Below are 15,355 nucleotides of genomic sequence, written 5' to 3'. Positions count from 1 at the left end.
GTGTGTCAGCATTCGATTTCATCTAACTGGCTGCTGTTATGGAAGTCATATAGTTTATTCCAACATTTTCAAAAAAAGTACATCAATCAAAGCTTCAGTAGCTGAAACCTTCTTCTGATGGATTCTTTTTTTATTTATAAAATCAACAATTTTTTTAAATGAAAAGTCTGGAATGGGCAGTAAAATGCTTTTTTTAAATCCATTTGTTCCTTTGTCTTGAGCTCTCAGATTAGATAACATTTTAACTCGTTGATTTATCTAAAGCTCGGAAAGGAAGATTGGAGTGCGTCTACTGAAGCTATACCGATGATTGCTGATGCTGAAATAATGGCATGAAGCTCAGAGACTTAATCACCTGAAAAATTACGACTGTGAGGGGCTTTCTAGGCGCAAACCTTGAGATGATTTTACTTGCTCCTTTCAACATGTTAATAAAATTTCTTCATAGAATTTCTCCCTGCACTACCCTTTGTCTCAGCATGTCTGTCAGCTGCGTTTGCTCATGTCCACGTGTCGTCTGAAAATTTAAAGTTGAAATGATGTAGTGAATTCAGACAACGGTCATGTTGTTCGCCTGTTTACAACATGCAGATCTCAAAAGCATACTTCCGTTTGCACAAGTTACCTTGAGACAAGGCCAGTACATTTCATATTTGAAGTAGTAGAAGGATGCTCTTCATGTTGTTTGTGAGTTTGTCCTTTTGTTTTCATTGATCAAATCTCATTTATTAAATCTCATGCTTTGCTGTTTCTTTGACAAGGTCATGGCCTTCTCTAGACTAAATGCCTTTATATTTTCTGCTGTCCTCTGGAATCATCCTCCGCTCATTAAAGTACTTGAAGCAGCTAATGTCCCATTCGTTGTGGCGATATTAAGAAATTGTTAGTTTGGCCTTACAAAGTTATGCAACACCCACCAACAACACTCTAAGCTGTCAGTTAGTGTACTGGCTAAAGGTCAGGCTAAGATTATGCTCCTCTCAACCCCTGAGTGATGAATATGATGCTTTGTTGAACAAGGAATAAACATATTCCCCCGGGGGTAGGAGCTGGCACACATACATACACACATGCACCCTCTTTTACAGAGCGTATGCAGAGTGAATGAGGCTTATTATACACCTGTGAGTAGGGTCAAAGTCTGTCAAGCCCTAGCTTATGGTATTATGATAGATTATAGAATCACTCTCTAATAGCAGTCATTCAGTTTGTAATCTCTGCAGCTTGATGCAAAAGCACTCAGAGTTCCAGCTCTGGTGAAAATAAGGCCTTCTTCTTATCCACTTCTCACCCCTCCCTCTTTCTCAAAGGTCTTATGACAAGTCAGCTGTTGGTGACATCACAGATGCTGGATCATATGTCAGAAACCTTTGCTGGCTGACTTGCATCCCTTGTGGCTCAGCAGCAGCCACGGCCACTTGAGGGCCAAAGAGCGGCAAGGTTCCCCAGGGGGTGAGGGCGAGAAATCGCAGGGGGGGCGCTCTTCAGGGCAAGAACATCTGACCCATGTGGGAGTTTGTTTGTGCTTGCAACCGGACGGTGCCCATCTTGCCATCAGCTTGGGAAGACATTTATCATTTGTAATTTGTGTTAATTAGGAAGGCCAGATTGTGTGCACGTGAGTCTCTGGATTTCTGTTTTTGATTTGTGCTGTTTGTGCAGAATCTACATGTGGTTGAAACACATCATTGTGAACAATTTAACATTTCAGTTGTATCAGTTTGAGAAAGCTGACTTGTTTTGATCGCAGTGTTGTAGCGCCCCCTAAAGTGAGCGTTGAAGAATTACAATAAAGATGCAGCTCAGAGGCAGGTCATCCTGTTCTGTAAAAGGCTTCGATTTCGTGAACATTACAGCTATGACATACTATGTTAGCTATTTAAAGAGAAAAATAATGTATGTATCTTTGTCTTATTTTGGAAAAAAGAAGACATACCACCAAGATTTAAATAGCCTAAAACTACCAAGGTTTTGAAATATAATAGTGCCACTAGATGGCAGAACAAACATATAGAAATATTCTGAGTGACACTTGTTTCTACACGCTTGATACGCTTTCAAGTAGAAATCTACATCCCGTGTTCTATCGGAGGGATGCAAGGGAATAAAACCGTTTTATGTTTCAAACGATGAGAAAGGAGGCTAAGGAAGGTTTATTTGCAAAGCTTAATGATCTGTCATTAGAAGCCTTTATGAAGATTATTTATGAAGGAATCTTTGCAACATCAATGATTCGTATTGAAACCTAACAACATGAATTTTCTCCCTCCTTCAAACTGAAACTTTTTTAAAAACCAGGAGCTCTGCAACATTATTTTCAGAGACAGCTGTCTCAATATTTTCAGTTGTTCAAAGGAGCACTATCAGTGTTCAGTCACTCGTGTGAGGACAAAAACAGATAGACAGTGAACTGCAGATGACATGAATAATATAACATCGACCTCCTTTCCAGTTACTCTCTGTCGGGTTGCTCTGTCACCATAGCAACGTTTACCAAACAGACCGTGGCGATACAGTGCGGCTTCCGTTCTTCTTCATCACAGTAATCAATAACTCTGATACATACAACATACCCTAAATATGGCGGACACTGATAAAGATCCAAGTAAGGCGCAAGAATCCTCCGTGCTGTCCGAAAAGCAAGACGCCGAGAACGGGTAAACTCGTTGAATCTGTTCGCTTACTTTCGCGAAACACTGAAAAAATCGCTTTGAATCTCCAGTGATGCAGAACTGTCGTTCGTGCAGAATTGACTGAACTTTGTTTCTGTAGTTTTATTATGTATTAAATACAGTTGTTAAACGCTTTACATTTCCAGGGCTTCAACTCAGAACGATGAGGACAAAGAGGAGAGCAAAACTAGAGAAGAAGAAGAGGAGGAAGGTCAAAAGGTGCTTCCCTGTCCCTCTGGCTTCTATGAATTTATCAACATTACAATTCTATGTTTCTCAGTTTCACTTTTACTTGACACAAGACTAAAAAAATCTCAGAGGTTTCTTGCTGCTGAAACAAAGGTTTCCAGATGTAGGCTATGTTTTATCACTAATGAAAAAAACTGCTGACAAACTAACCCTAATCTAACTATTCACTCAGAGCTTTTCATACAGTGTTGCTGTTTGACAACATTTGGTTTTTGCTTTAAACCATCATCTCTTTAATAATTTTGACAGGAAACGTCTGAAATGTTTCCCCAGACCTTTTCATCCATCCAGATGTTCGCCTCATACACGTTTTGTTTTCTTTTGAACGTTTTTACTCGTGGGATTAAGTTTGTCTTCTGGATTAAACAAAACCTTTCAAGAATGAAAGAAACAGAAAAGTAAAAAGAACTCAAACGCAGAATTTACAGTTGATTTCACTACCACACACCTCTTTTTTTCACTGATTGGACTTTCTCCTCGACTGACACTTTTTTAGTTGAGCTGCAGATTTTCTTACACAAGAGTAGAACATTCTTACCTTTAAGTTGGACCACTTATGCTTCCAGTCCATTGACCCATCTGTCCAAAAATAACTAGAGAAGGGAACAGAGGGTGAGAACATGACTGTTTGGCAATTTGTTTGGCCTTCACTTTAGTTATTTATTTTTTAAACATTATTTTGGGAGACTTTCATGAGTAGTTAATCCTATTATTCATTCATCAGAGGATGATCAATCTGCAGCGAGATCTGACAGCATTAGTGACCAACATCCAAACTGCTGCTGATGCCAACATAGTGCTGCAAAGGACACAACTGGATGAAGCTCGAAGAATTCGGTAATTTCTTCTCCAACGTCAACCTTCCAGCAATACAAATCACAAAACCTCCTTTATCCTTATTTTTGTTACCTGTAATTTTTTCCCAACACTTATGTCCCACAGACTCGAGCGGCTGGAGATTGATGCTAAATCCAGCCAGGAACAATTTGCAGAGATCTCAGAAGGTTGGTCGATAGTTAATCAGAAGGTGATCCTCCAGGATCTGCAGAAAGCCTTGAACAGCCAGCAGCAACTGTGCACTGCTCTCATACAAGACAAGAAAAAACTCATAAATGACCTGCAACAGGTAAATCTATGCAGCCAGGATAACCAAAGACAGGATTGTAAAGCTATTTATAAAGGAGTAACATGTGAGTAACATAATGTTCACCATTGTCTGTTGGAGTTCATGGCATTGATCATTTTTCTCTGAGCAGGAGCTAAAACTGGGAGATGAACACTACGTAAAGAACTTGAGGAAGAATGCAGAGGAGATTGACCTGATGATCGAGAGGATGGAGGACCAGATCAAAATCCTGACAAAAGCCTACAGGGAGGAGCTGGCCCAGACAGAGGTAGGCCAAGCTCCTGATCAAGAAGCAGCTTCAAATGATTTGTTGAGAGTATGTGAGTGTGTGAGGGGAGATGAAATGGATGTGGCTCGTTGCATGATTTATTCCACAGACGCAGACATTCTTGCATTGGGTCTTTACTTTGGTTTTTGACTAAAGGTCTAAAAGCCATCAGATGTGGCCAAACTTAAATGTTCACATGCAAACTAATGTAACTAATGATTGCACTGTTGTTGTTGTTGGCAGAGAGTTCATCAGCGGGAAATGGAAATCTTACTTACAAAAGACATAACCAAATGGGAAGAACAGATGAAGGAGCTTTGGGACATAGAGGTCAGAACAACAATGATAAATATGTAGACTCAACCTTTACATATCAATTCTGTATCTAATGACTCGTCTGCTTCTAGCTCGAGAGGCTGATGGAGAGGAGAAAGAAAGTGAATGACTATGAGGAAGAAATTCGCAAGATGATGTTGGAGAATACCAACAATAGCACCACCATTGCAAAGAGCAAAATGCAGAAGTCACAGGTTTGCCCGACTATCAAAATGAGCCCATGAAGTATCATCATTTGAGGAAGCTGTGATGTTAATTCACACCAAAATGATAGAGAACTATTAGCGACTGCACTGGGGGAGGATATCCTTGGTCTGTAACAGTGTTTAGGTGGGTGGTGTGTGTTAAAGAAACTTCCACATGATCTCCTGGAAGGTTTTGTAGCACGACTGAAACGAGGTGATCAGTGTTATTCACGCCATCTGTCATTGGTATTGATATTGTGGCTGATTAATGAAATTGTCACTTGTCTTGTCTTATTCGGATCTGCAGGAACAGGAGAGAAAACGTCAACATATTAAGGGCAACAGCGTGCTCACGTTGCTAAAACAATCAAAGCAAAAGGGACAGCAACAGGTACTAATGAGCACAATGGCCAGTGTCAACAGCAGGATCCTCAGGTACAGCAGCTTCTCTCCACACACGCACACACACACACACACACATATATGTATGTGTACATATATGTATGTATACTATAACATTGATTGCTTTGTGTTTCAGTTTGGAGAAAGGGATGAAAAAAAAACAAAACCTATATGCCAGAAAAGAGAAAGAATTTGCAAGGCAGAGTCGTATTTTGTCTGCGGACTACAAACGCCACATCCAGAAATATGAACGAATCCAAATGGAGATCAAGTGAGCCATAACTATCAATGTCAACTGTCTGTAAATTCAAGTTAATACTGACATTGTGCAAGAACACTCACCTCTTACATATTTCTTTTTATTCCTTTGTTTTGCACTTTATGCAGGCACTTTGCAAATGCTGATGCCAAATTGTTTGAGGATATGTGGCTAATGAATGAAGTAGAGGTGAAGCAACTAGTGGAGAGGGCTTTGGCCATAGACTCAGTGATCTGCAAGCAGCACCTTGGTTTGACCTGGACGCGGCCTCAAATTCCTTTTTTTGACCTTACTGGTCCTATCCAACCTCAGAAACTAGCCCCTAGTCTCAGCCAATCACGGTTTCAAACCGGGAAGAACAGCCAGGGGATGCTGGAAGCTTCAGCTGGGCGCAGCCTGGATGCTGACACTGAGAGCCCAAACCCAGAAATGAGTAAAGGGGGAGCTGTGCTGAGTGAGAGCAGTCCAGAGTGGGCGGAAGAACATCTGTCCAGGGAGATGCAGAAGAAAGTCATGGAGTTACTGTGTGATGAAGCGGTAAGACACAAGTTGAAGATTCATGTATATATACAGTAACAATGAATCAAAACAAGACAATAGTTTGGGATTAAATGTATCAGTCACCACAACACATAAAAGCAGTGACATCAAATTAGAAGCAGCTTTAAGAAAAACCTTCTCTTACTCACTTTCCAGGACTTCCTGATGGAGGATAAAGTCCTGAAACTGCTGGCCTCTCTGGAGAAGGAGGAACAGATTGCTGTGAAGCTGGGGTCTCTCTTTAGTGTGAGCTCACTAATAATGATACTACCACACACTCTTTGGTATTCAACAGGTGCCTTTCCTTGGTGTGTTGTTTTGGGACAAAATTTAAGCTAAAAAAGATGCTGTTTTCTCTTCCAGTCTTTGGGCGTCAATGACAAGGACATATCCAAGTTGGCTGACTTCTTATTAAAATATGAGCAAAGGCAGAGAGAACAGAGTGAGGTGAGCATGTAAAGTGATGAAAAGAGCAGTGGCCTGTTTACAACATCAGCCATGCTCATTAGACAACTACATACTCCCTTTTATGAGTGGTTTTTCTTATGCCTGCAGGATTCTTGTGCAGAGCCCAGTGGCTTGGCGGAGGCAGTGAAGACCAGCACTGTGACTAATTTGACCTCTGAACTCATCCATCCTGACCATGTTTTGCCTGCTCTGAAAAGTTTCCTCGAGCATTGCAGGATGTCCAGGTGAGACCACAAACCATTTGATGAATCAGCACACTTATTTAGATTTTCCTGAAATTCCTGTTTGTCCCAACACCTGAAAATAGATGATCTCCTGCCTTTTTCCACACACACCGATGCTAACATTCTCCTGGTTCTTTTTAAGGGAGAGTTCAGCCCACCTACATTCCAGTTACTGGCGTGTACAAGGCCGGGACGCTTCAGAGGATGAAGCCTACTGGGCGAGTCTGGGCAACGTCATCTCTGAGGACAAAGTCCAACTGTGGGATATAGTGGAGAGAACACTTAAGCAATATCAGTGAGTGACACACTCAGAAAGAAGACATCAGTTTGTATCAAATGAGTGATGTTTGGTGTGTGTTTGTGTATTTCCAGTGCAGTGCTAACAGAGATCTCTGATCTTGTTCTGGAGACTGAGCGTCTGAAGCAGCAGAACACAGAGCTGCGGATGCAGCTGCAGCAGCGGCTTACCTCAATGGTATGCTTCTTTCCATTTATTACCATTTTACCTTTTGTTTTGTTTGTATTTTTTATAAGCAGGATAAATCAAGAAGTTTTATAACTTTTGATGTCAATCCAGATCCAGATCTGGATCCAGGATTTTTTTTTTTTAATCAGCCTTGATATAGGACTGATGTCACTCTGTATGCATTAAAACAATACAAGGTTGGGAAATTGCCCTGAAAATATCACCCTAACCCTCTAATCCAGTGTATGAAAGAAAACAGTGAAATAAAGTGCTTGCATCGTATCAGTGTACTTTAAAGCTAAATACATTTTTGATAGTAAAGCACATATAAAAATGTTTTTACTATTTTACTATTCAGACACCTAACTGATTTATGTACATCTTCCATCAAGGTCATTGTTGAATTTCGCTATCTTTTTGGTGTGTTTAAGATCTTGATTTGCTTCTAAATTGAATCTGCCTTTACCTTTGGTTTATGATTTTTAGCATGGTAGTTGTTCTATTATCTTGTTAAAAAACAGACAGATACAAATGATAACATACTGCTTTAAATGTTTGTCAGTTGGAGCCATAGTATGACCAAAATCAAGAAAACAAGAACTTAGAAAGCGCATAGATAAATGCTTCCTTTTCTCTAACGTCTTGCATCGACTCTGACAGGTCGACTGAAGCTGTGATGAAAGAGGACTTGAGCAGCATGTGTATGTTGAACCATATTCATTTTAACAATAAAGGACTCATGAAAGGAAGTTTTATTCAAATTTTGTTTATTTTAACAACTCTAACTCTACAGTGCAGATGTAAAAGTTGCTGTGCAATACATAGTGCATACAAACATTAATGAGACATTCAAGGGAGGTGTGCAGTTACTGGATCTACCCAGCTGTGTTGAATAGCTTGTGGGTGAGCTCTGAGGGCAGAGAGAAGAAGAGCAGAGCCAGGAAGAGCAGACCCATCACAGCAGCCAGCAACACCACGCAGTGCAGTTTGTAGTCCCTCCAGGCCAGGACACACATTGTCCTCCAGGGCCGCAGCAAACACGACATGCTGGTGTCGCGACGACCGCACAGACAGAGCCAAAAAATGAACCAACGGTCTTCTATCATTTCAGAGAGCACCGAAAACTGTTACTTTTGGAAATCCATTTATACGCCAACCATTTTATTACTCTGTGAGGAGTAGAAACATATATCATCATCACTGGAAGCAAGTTGTGAACTCAACACAGATGTCATCTTTAAAAATGCTGGAGCAAATTTGAGGGTCACACACGGGTGGTTTAGAGGGTTTAGATGATGTGTAAAATGTAAATAAAAACATACATTTGAACAAGTTGTCTTATTCAAAATGATGAACTGAAAGTATATGAAATGTTAATCCTGAAAAAAAAAAGATTTTTTGAAATTATGTATGCTCATATACAATTTGTTGTCTGCTCCAGATCCAGAGGTGATGTCTGGTCCGTATGAAGCAGCTGGTGCTTTTAAATTAAATGTGGGGTGGGAAGTTTTTGTTGTTGTTATTTACATTTTATACAGTTTACCCACCTTTCTGGAAACCAGCTTGTAATTTTGTGGGCCATCTGGTGGATGAATTTCTCCTTTTAGTTTTTATGGGCTCTGCAAACCACTGAGGAAAATACTGCACCTGTACGTCCACTGACTTGTCACCTACATATGGTGTTTCTTTTGGTGGTGAGCAGGCAATCTCCGATGATAACGGATGTAAAATGACCACTTTTTTATGTTTTTAATGTTATTCATGGAAGTTGGTTTATTTCAAATTGTCAAAACAAACAAAAAAATATTGCACACATTTCAACACATATAACACAGATTCATCGTAAAAACAGGCAAGTTTAGTGCAAACCAAAATTGTATTCGGTGGAACACAGATTACCAACAAAGATCGCAACACGAATGAGGTCAACCACAGATAAAGTTGAAAGAGGATAAATGACATCACACAGAATGCCTTCTGATTTGGAGAGAAGGTCAGATGTTTCAGAAGCAACTCAGACCCTTTGTATGACTCCATTCAAGTGCACTTTAATCCTATTCCCATGAAACCCTCTTTGCATCATCTGTAACATAAAAGGCGAACAGGGTTGGTGATTTGGTCTGCATCAAGCTGGAAAGACAAGTCATGCCAACACACATGACCTCTCCGGTCAGTTATCACAATGATGCATGCATATCAACACATAAGCCTTGTTTTTGCTAGTCGACAGTCAAGCATTTGTGTCTTACTCTAAGGACTTTTAAGTCAGATCTGGTCAAATGACATTTGCAAATAAAATTTGTGTCACTCTGCAGAGAAAGTTTTATTAGTGGAGACTATTATGAGGCAGGACAGTGAACTGTAAAGCATTTATACAACGGCACAATAACAGAAGAATACTTACAGAAGAAATCAGCTGAACTGTGATCTCACAGTTCATATATTAATTATACAACCTGAAATCTGAATTCCAATTATTTGCAAACACTGTTTGATCCACATCTGACTTTGCTGCTTTGATTCTAGGGATTCAATATTTAACACTGCAGTTTAACCAACAAAATGTTTATTAATTTTGCAGGCAACTTGTTCTATATCTCATTGAGTTTTATAGGAAAATAAACATCTTTGTTTCTTCATAGAATTGTGCAAAGACTGCAAGAGCTATAACAGTTCAAAGAAAGGTAACACTTTACCGTTATCCCTCTATAGCATTTATGAGCAATCTTTAAACATTTAGGAAATAGTTTATGCCATGTTATAATGTAAATAGAATTGTTCGTGTAAGTATTTTCCATCAATGATATAGCTTTCTGTGGACGCTCATAAGTGCAGGCAGGGGTATAAGTAAATAATAAATGACGTAAAATGTAGTAAAAAAAACCCAAAAAAAACGTATTGACTGGAGAACTTAGAATTGTTGATAAACACTATATGTCCATTTCAATGTGTAGAAGTTGTAAAACCATTTCCTGAAATGTTTATGAAGTGCTTATGAATACTCAAATAGAGATCGCTATAAAGCGTTACCAAAATATAATCTATTTGTTCCCTATTTTTCTCAATCAATAGCGCAAACTGTATCAGTATTGGGAGATCATATAACATCACTTGAAATGAATGTACATGCAATCATCTGACCACTAACCTGACAAAATAAATAAAAGAAAAGCTTAGTATACTGATAAAGAAACATTCAGCGTCTTGTAACATTGGTGAAGAAGTAGAAGTTAGATCAGTGGTTACGTTGTGGCAAATGATTGCTGTTTAGTCAGTTCAAGGATGGAGTCCAGATACCGAACTTTAGATTTGTTTGCAGATTTGTTGCAGATTGGTTTTAAGGATGAAGCAGTTCTTTATTACTTAAGTGGAAAACAGTCACTTCAGACGGTGTCTTCCCCTCTCCTCAGTGCTAAGGTGGAAGCTGTTTATTAACATTAGAGTGGATTGGAGAGGAGAAGACAGTGCAATCTAACTCTCTTTGCCTCCCTTCTTGTGGATGAGCCAGCTTTCACCACCCCCCTCCTCTTCACCCAGCCACTCCCCTCCTCTTCCTCCCAGCAGTGACTTAAGCCCCCAGCAGCTTCTTGACAAGGTAGCCCGGCATGCTGTAAAGGAAGAGGCCCAGCATGATGAGCAGCAGCAGGGCCAGCACGATCTTGATGATTAGCCACTTGTAGCGGTTGCACACCAGGTAGCGGATGGCTTTCAGCGGGCTCAGGAACCACAGGAAGGTGGTGTCTGGGCGACTGGATGGGTCAAATGTAGGTTTTACAGGAAGAAAGAGAAGAAATGTTGAGGTGGATGGGGGTGTGAGTTAATGGAGGGCGAGGAGAGGTGATTAAGTGTAGATGGAGAAAGAAATGGGATGGAACAAACAGGGATAAAAGGAAGAAGGAGAAAGCTTGCATTAGTGGTTTAAAAGCCATTTTGCATTTGTTGGTAATATTTGTCACTTGAGCATGCTGGAAATGTACAGATATATCAGTTATGTTACAAAGGAGCATAAAAACACATCACAGAGTGGAAGCTTTGCATGTGTAAAAGCTATGCTGGTGAAAATGGATGGATGGATGACAAATCGTTCCAAACACTGGCATTTTTCCAGGCTCACTTCTGACAGTTTTTAGACAATACACCAGATAACTACAGCAACCCTGAGAGAAGTGATCACCTCACTGTAAAGAAGTGTATAGTGCTACATGTCATCATCAGCATGCAATAATATCTTCAGATAGGTGCACTGGTGACCTTGTTTTAAATCCTATTATTTGTGGTTTGATGTCAAGACATGATATAACTTGACCTGATTTCGAGGGACTTCAGTTCCACATCAATAATGGCAAAAGGCATTTTTGTTAGCTTTTGTATCAAAAGCAAATACTGTATGGCCTAAAAAAAATAATAAAAAAAAATAAATAAAAAAATCACTGAAAAGCTATCAGTGAAAACTGCACTTTGTTTGCAGTCTAAATATGTCTCACTAACCGGTACTTTCTGTCATATCATTGATAAAAATTCCAGCTAATATTATATGCGTTTGGGATTTGTAAACAGTATTCATGTCTAGATACAATGAACATGTGTGGCAGTCAAGCACATGCGCCTGCCTCTTGTCAGCATAAATAAGGGTGCTTCATGTAATTCAACAACTATTTGATTAACATAATGTTAAGCTGGTAGTGGAGAGTATTTTTATCTAATGCGTCCATTCGTGTAATCAAACAACTGTTTTGTGATGCTCAGATAGAGCATTCCTTCCCAGCTCAGCCATCCAACCCACATGATATGAACATAGCACTCCTCCCTGCTCCCTTCCATATCAATGAGGTCACATATGAGATGTTTAATGGTGGCAAAACATACTGACTTGCACAAAATGTTGAGACAAAGCAAAACAAAATATACAGGTGAATTAAACACTAGTCTACTTGTAAATTAGTAAGGGACAGAAGTGGAGGGAAACGGAGAAAACAAACAGCCTGAATCTGGCAGGAAAGAAGAGGAGGAGCTTTGGTAAAAACAGTTGAATCCAGCAGAGACAGTGAAGAGGGGGCAGAGGCTACCAGCATATCAGGCCCCCAGCATCTTCTTCACCAGGTAGCCAGGGATTGAGTAGAGGAAGAGGCCCAGCATGAGCAGCAGTAGTATCAGCCCGAGGGCCTTCAGGATCAGCCAGCGGTAGTTGTGCCAGATGAAGTAGCGAATGGACTTCAGAGGGCCCAGAAACCACATAAGACTGGTGTCCGGGCGACTTTGTGGAAGAAGGGGAAAAAAGGGGGGGAAGGAATGCAGATGAGGCAAATAGAGGGAGAAAGGGTGAGTCACGTGCATGAAAAGGGAAGTGATAAGGGGAGGGGGAGAGACAGGGAGACAGTTGAGGAGATGGTAGGAGGAGAAACGAGTGTGTAATAGTGGCCTTTTGACAGTACAGAAAGCAGCGCAGACCTTCATGAAATCATGTACTGGTAGAAATTCAAATGTGCTCTGATACGCTGCTTTTTGCACAGCAAGAATGAATTTCCAAAGGAAGTTTAAAAGAAACTTGCTCATGTCTGCCTTTTTCTGCTCCACATAAACATCAATATCTTGTAATTGTGAAACCAGTGTGTTAGTTTGAGTCACATTTTCTCAATAAATGCTGTGTTAATATCTTACTTGGGCTTTTCCAGAGGATCAGGCTCATTCCGTCCCAGTCCCACAGGACTTTTCTCAGCTTCCTCGGCTGTCACCAGGTGAAGCTCAGCCTCTACCTTACCCTGTAACCACAATCAAATTCCTGTTCAATAGCTTTCTTCCTGGAACAGGGGATATTCATTTCACATGTGGCAGTAACACACGACTGTCTTACCGTTAGCTCCATCTCGTCATTCTCATCACGGGCTACAAACGGCCACCATCCTTTGACCCTCTTCTGTCTGAAGATGGAAATGGTGGGTAGCTCCTGCTCATTTCGGATCATGTCGAGTGAGCACTGCTTGGCTGTCTTGGCACCACGAGGAAACCGGTTCAGGTCCAGCTCAATTGCACCTGGAAACGGTGATAGTAACAGCAGTGATACGCTGAGGGGCAATGAGACTCCAGGTAGACAGATATTCCCTACATGATTCTAATGTCCAAAGAATTTGCGACAAGTACATATCATGATGATAAATATTTTAAAAAAGTTAAAAAAACTAATTAGACAATCACGTGAAATGAAGTATGATTCACTGCCCAAAAATATATGAAAATAAAAGAGCATGAAGCATCTTTCCTATTAGTCCTCACCCAGGAAGTCGTCAGCTGAGAAGTGGTCAGCATCCCAGACTTGCAGCGTGAGACGAGGAGGGATCTTGTATTCAGTCTCGTCCCAGGAGAACATGGACTCCTTCTTAGAGATAACAATCTTCTCCTCAGCCATGAGGTAATCAAAGGGGAAGACGAAGCGCCAGTTAAAGTTGCCCTCACCAGTCAGGGAGTGGTAATGTACATCCGTGTCCTGTTTATCTTCCTGCTGCCCTTTTAGCCATCTGTTGAAAGGGTCATGGAGATGATAGTTAAGCAAAACTCTAAAATAATGTGATTGGTAGATGGATTTTGCTGTTAGACTTTGCCAATCATGCATTTCAACATGTAGGAATTTGTAATTGTCTGTCACCCACTCTATGTTAATTTAGTGATTTAAACAAGTGCACAGGCCATGTTAACTATATACCAGTCTACTAACAAGAGAGATGATGCTAGTTGGTTAAAATTAAAACATGTAATGTGGCCTCTCCAAATGCAAATCAGATTTATATGTTTGTATGTATATCACAATGTCAAGTCTATTTTTCAGGAACCAATATAAACCTGATTTGATGTTGGAAATCCACACTCTTTACAAAGCCATGCATACACAAAACTTACTGAAATGTCATTAGTGAAATTTATCCAAAATATTGTACAACGAAAGCTCATTTTTAGCGTCTGGTTGCAAAACACAACTTGTGTATTAAAGCTCTGGATTATTCTTTGCTGACTGTAGCTATTTCATTAACAGTTGAGTGAGGTTTCATGTGGAACAGGAGACAAGTTACACTCTCAGTTCTCCAAACTCACCTCTAAAACTTAAGCTGACAACAGATCATTGTCAGCCAACAGATACTGAAAAGTCCTGACAAAAAGTGCTATGGTTTGGTAGCTAAGATGCTTTAACTAAGCTGGGATAGAGGCTGCAGCAAGTAAAAGTATTGAGAAGATCAAATTTGGATAAAAAGGAGAAAAAAACATGCTTGATCTTATGTAATCCAGCAACTGAAATAGTACGAGTGTATTACAACATCGGTTCAATCTGAAACATCCCCAGTTCGTTTTTCTTTTCAGTCACTTTTCAATAGCTCATTTTATCCTGCAATTGAAATCTGACCTTAGTTTTTAAATGGATGCCATTATCTATTTTTTGGGGTTGTTTAAGGATGACACCCTGTTTGTTACAGTGAAGTCAAGAGGTGACACATTCACAAGTGACACTACATCAGCTGTGGGAAAAGTGAGTTTGGTTACGAAATGCAGGACTGGAAGAGGCAGCAAAAATGCTAACAACACTATATTATAAACTAAAGCAAGCTCAATCCAGGCTACGGAATGACAATGGAGCTCTGTCATACAGGCATGCTTACAGTCACCAAGCACTTTATTAGGGACACGTTTGCACCTACCAGTACAGTGTATGAAATGTTATTGTTAACATCAAACATAAAAAAAGGAGACAGAAATGATGATCTCAATGATTTTGATGAAAACTATAAGACTTGTCTGAGCTCCTGATTTCCACACATCACAGATATTAGAGTTAACTCTATGTGGTAGCAGCAGCTTTGCAGATGAAAACATCTTGATGATGGAACGGAACAGAAACTCTTTGGTAACACCAATAACTACTCTTAACTTTCAGCCAGAAACAGACACCTGAGTCTCCCATGATCAACGGCTCACAAAAATGCTCAAAAAAATAACTGAATACAAAGCTTTTAACAAACTGGCTTCACGCCTATGACAATGGTTTCAGTGGAGTTGAGTGCCTCCATCTCCAGTTCTGAACTAGAGCTTTTCTGAGGGCACAGGAAAAGCTGCTTAGTATGTGTGTGGCTCTCCAAATAAAGTGTTTGGTGTGTGTATAGTACAGTAAGCTCCCAT

At 40.2% G+C, this 15,355-nt stretch overlaps 2 protein-coding genes across 11 annotated transcripts in view; one reads left to right on the top strand and one right to left on the bottom strand.

Moving 5' to 3' along the window:
- Nucleotides 1–2,580: 2,580 nt before the first annotated feature.
- On the top strand, nucleotides 2,581–9,584 carry drc1 (dynein regulatory complex subunit 1 homolog (Chlamydomonas)). Its single transcript, XM_072361944.1, is given in 15 exon segments — nucleotides 2,581–2,657; nucleotides 2,819–2,891; nucleotides 3,622–3,758; nucleotides 3,864–4,047; nucleotides 4,178–4,315; nucleotides 4,559–4,645; nucleotides 4,723–4,845; nucleotides 5,144–5,271; nucleotides 5,375–5,509; nucleotides 5,626–6,034; nucleotides 6,194–6,283; nucleotides 6,401–6,729; nucleotides 6,872–7,024; nucleotides 7,102–7,185; nucleotides 9,563–9,584. Coding segments are annotated over 15 exon segments (2,169 nt in total).
- Nucleotides 8,594–15,355, bottom strand: part of otofa (otoferlin a) — a 103,407-nt gene continuing 96,645 nt past the window's right edge. For 8 of the 10 annotated variants that reach the window (XM_072361934.1, XM_072361936.1, XM_072361938.1 and 5 more), the window contains 5 exons: nucleotides 13,466–13,707; nucleotides 13,047–13,225; nucleotides 12,854–12,954; nucleotides 12,262–12,449; nucleotides 10,854–10,944 (listed from right to left, as the gene is read on the bottom strand). In XM_072361934.1, the coding sequence (XP_072218035.1) occupies nucleotides 12,269–12,449; nucleotides 12,854–12,954; nucleotides 13,047–13,225; nucleotides 13,466–13,707 (703 nt within the window). In that variant the 3' untranslated portion in view covers nucleotides 10,854–10,944; nucleotides 12,262–12,268. Of the gene's footprint in view, nucleotides 10,945–12,261; nucleotides 12,450–12,853; nucleotides 12,955–13,046; nucleotides 13,226–13,465; nucleotides 13,708–15,355 lie in introns of all 10 variants that reach the window. The other 2 variants (XM_072361935.1, XM_072361943.1) reach the window with 1 other exon arrangement.

The sequence above is a fragment of the Leuresthes tenuis genome, unplaced genomic scaffold (assembly GCF_036924035.1).
Source record: "Leuresthes tenuis unplaced genomic scaffold, fLeuTen1.0.hap1 SCAF_13, whole genome shotgun sequence".
NCBI lineage: Eukaryota > Metazoa > Chordata > Actinopteri > Atheriniformes > Atherinopsidae > Leuresthes > Leuresthes tenuis.
The sequence above is the reverse complement of the archived record's forward strand: the minus strand, read 5'-3'. Positions and strand labels throughout refer to the sequence as shown.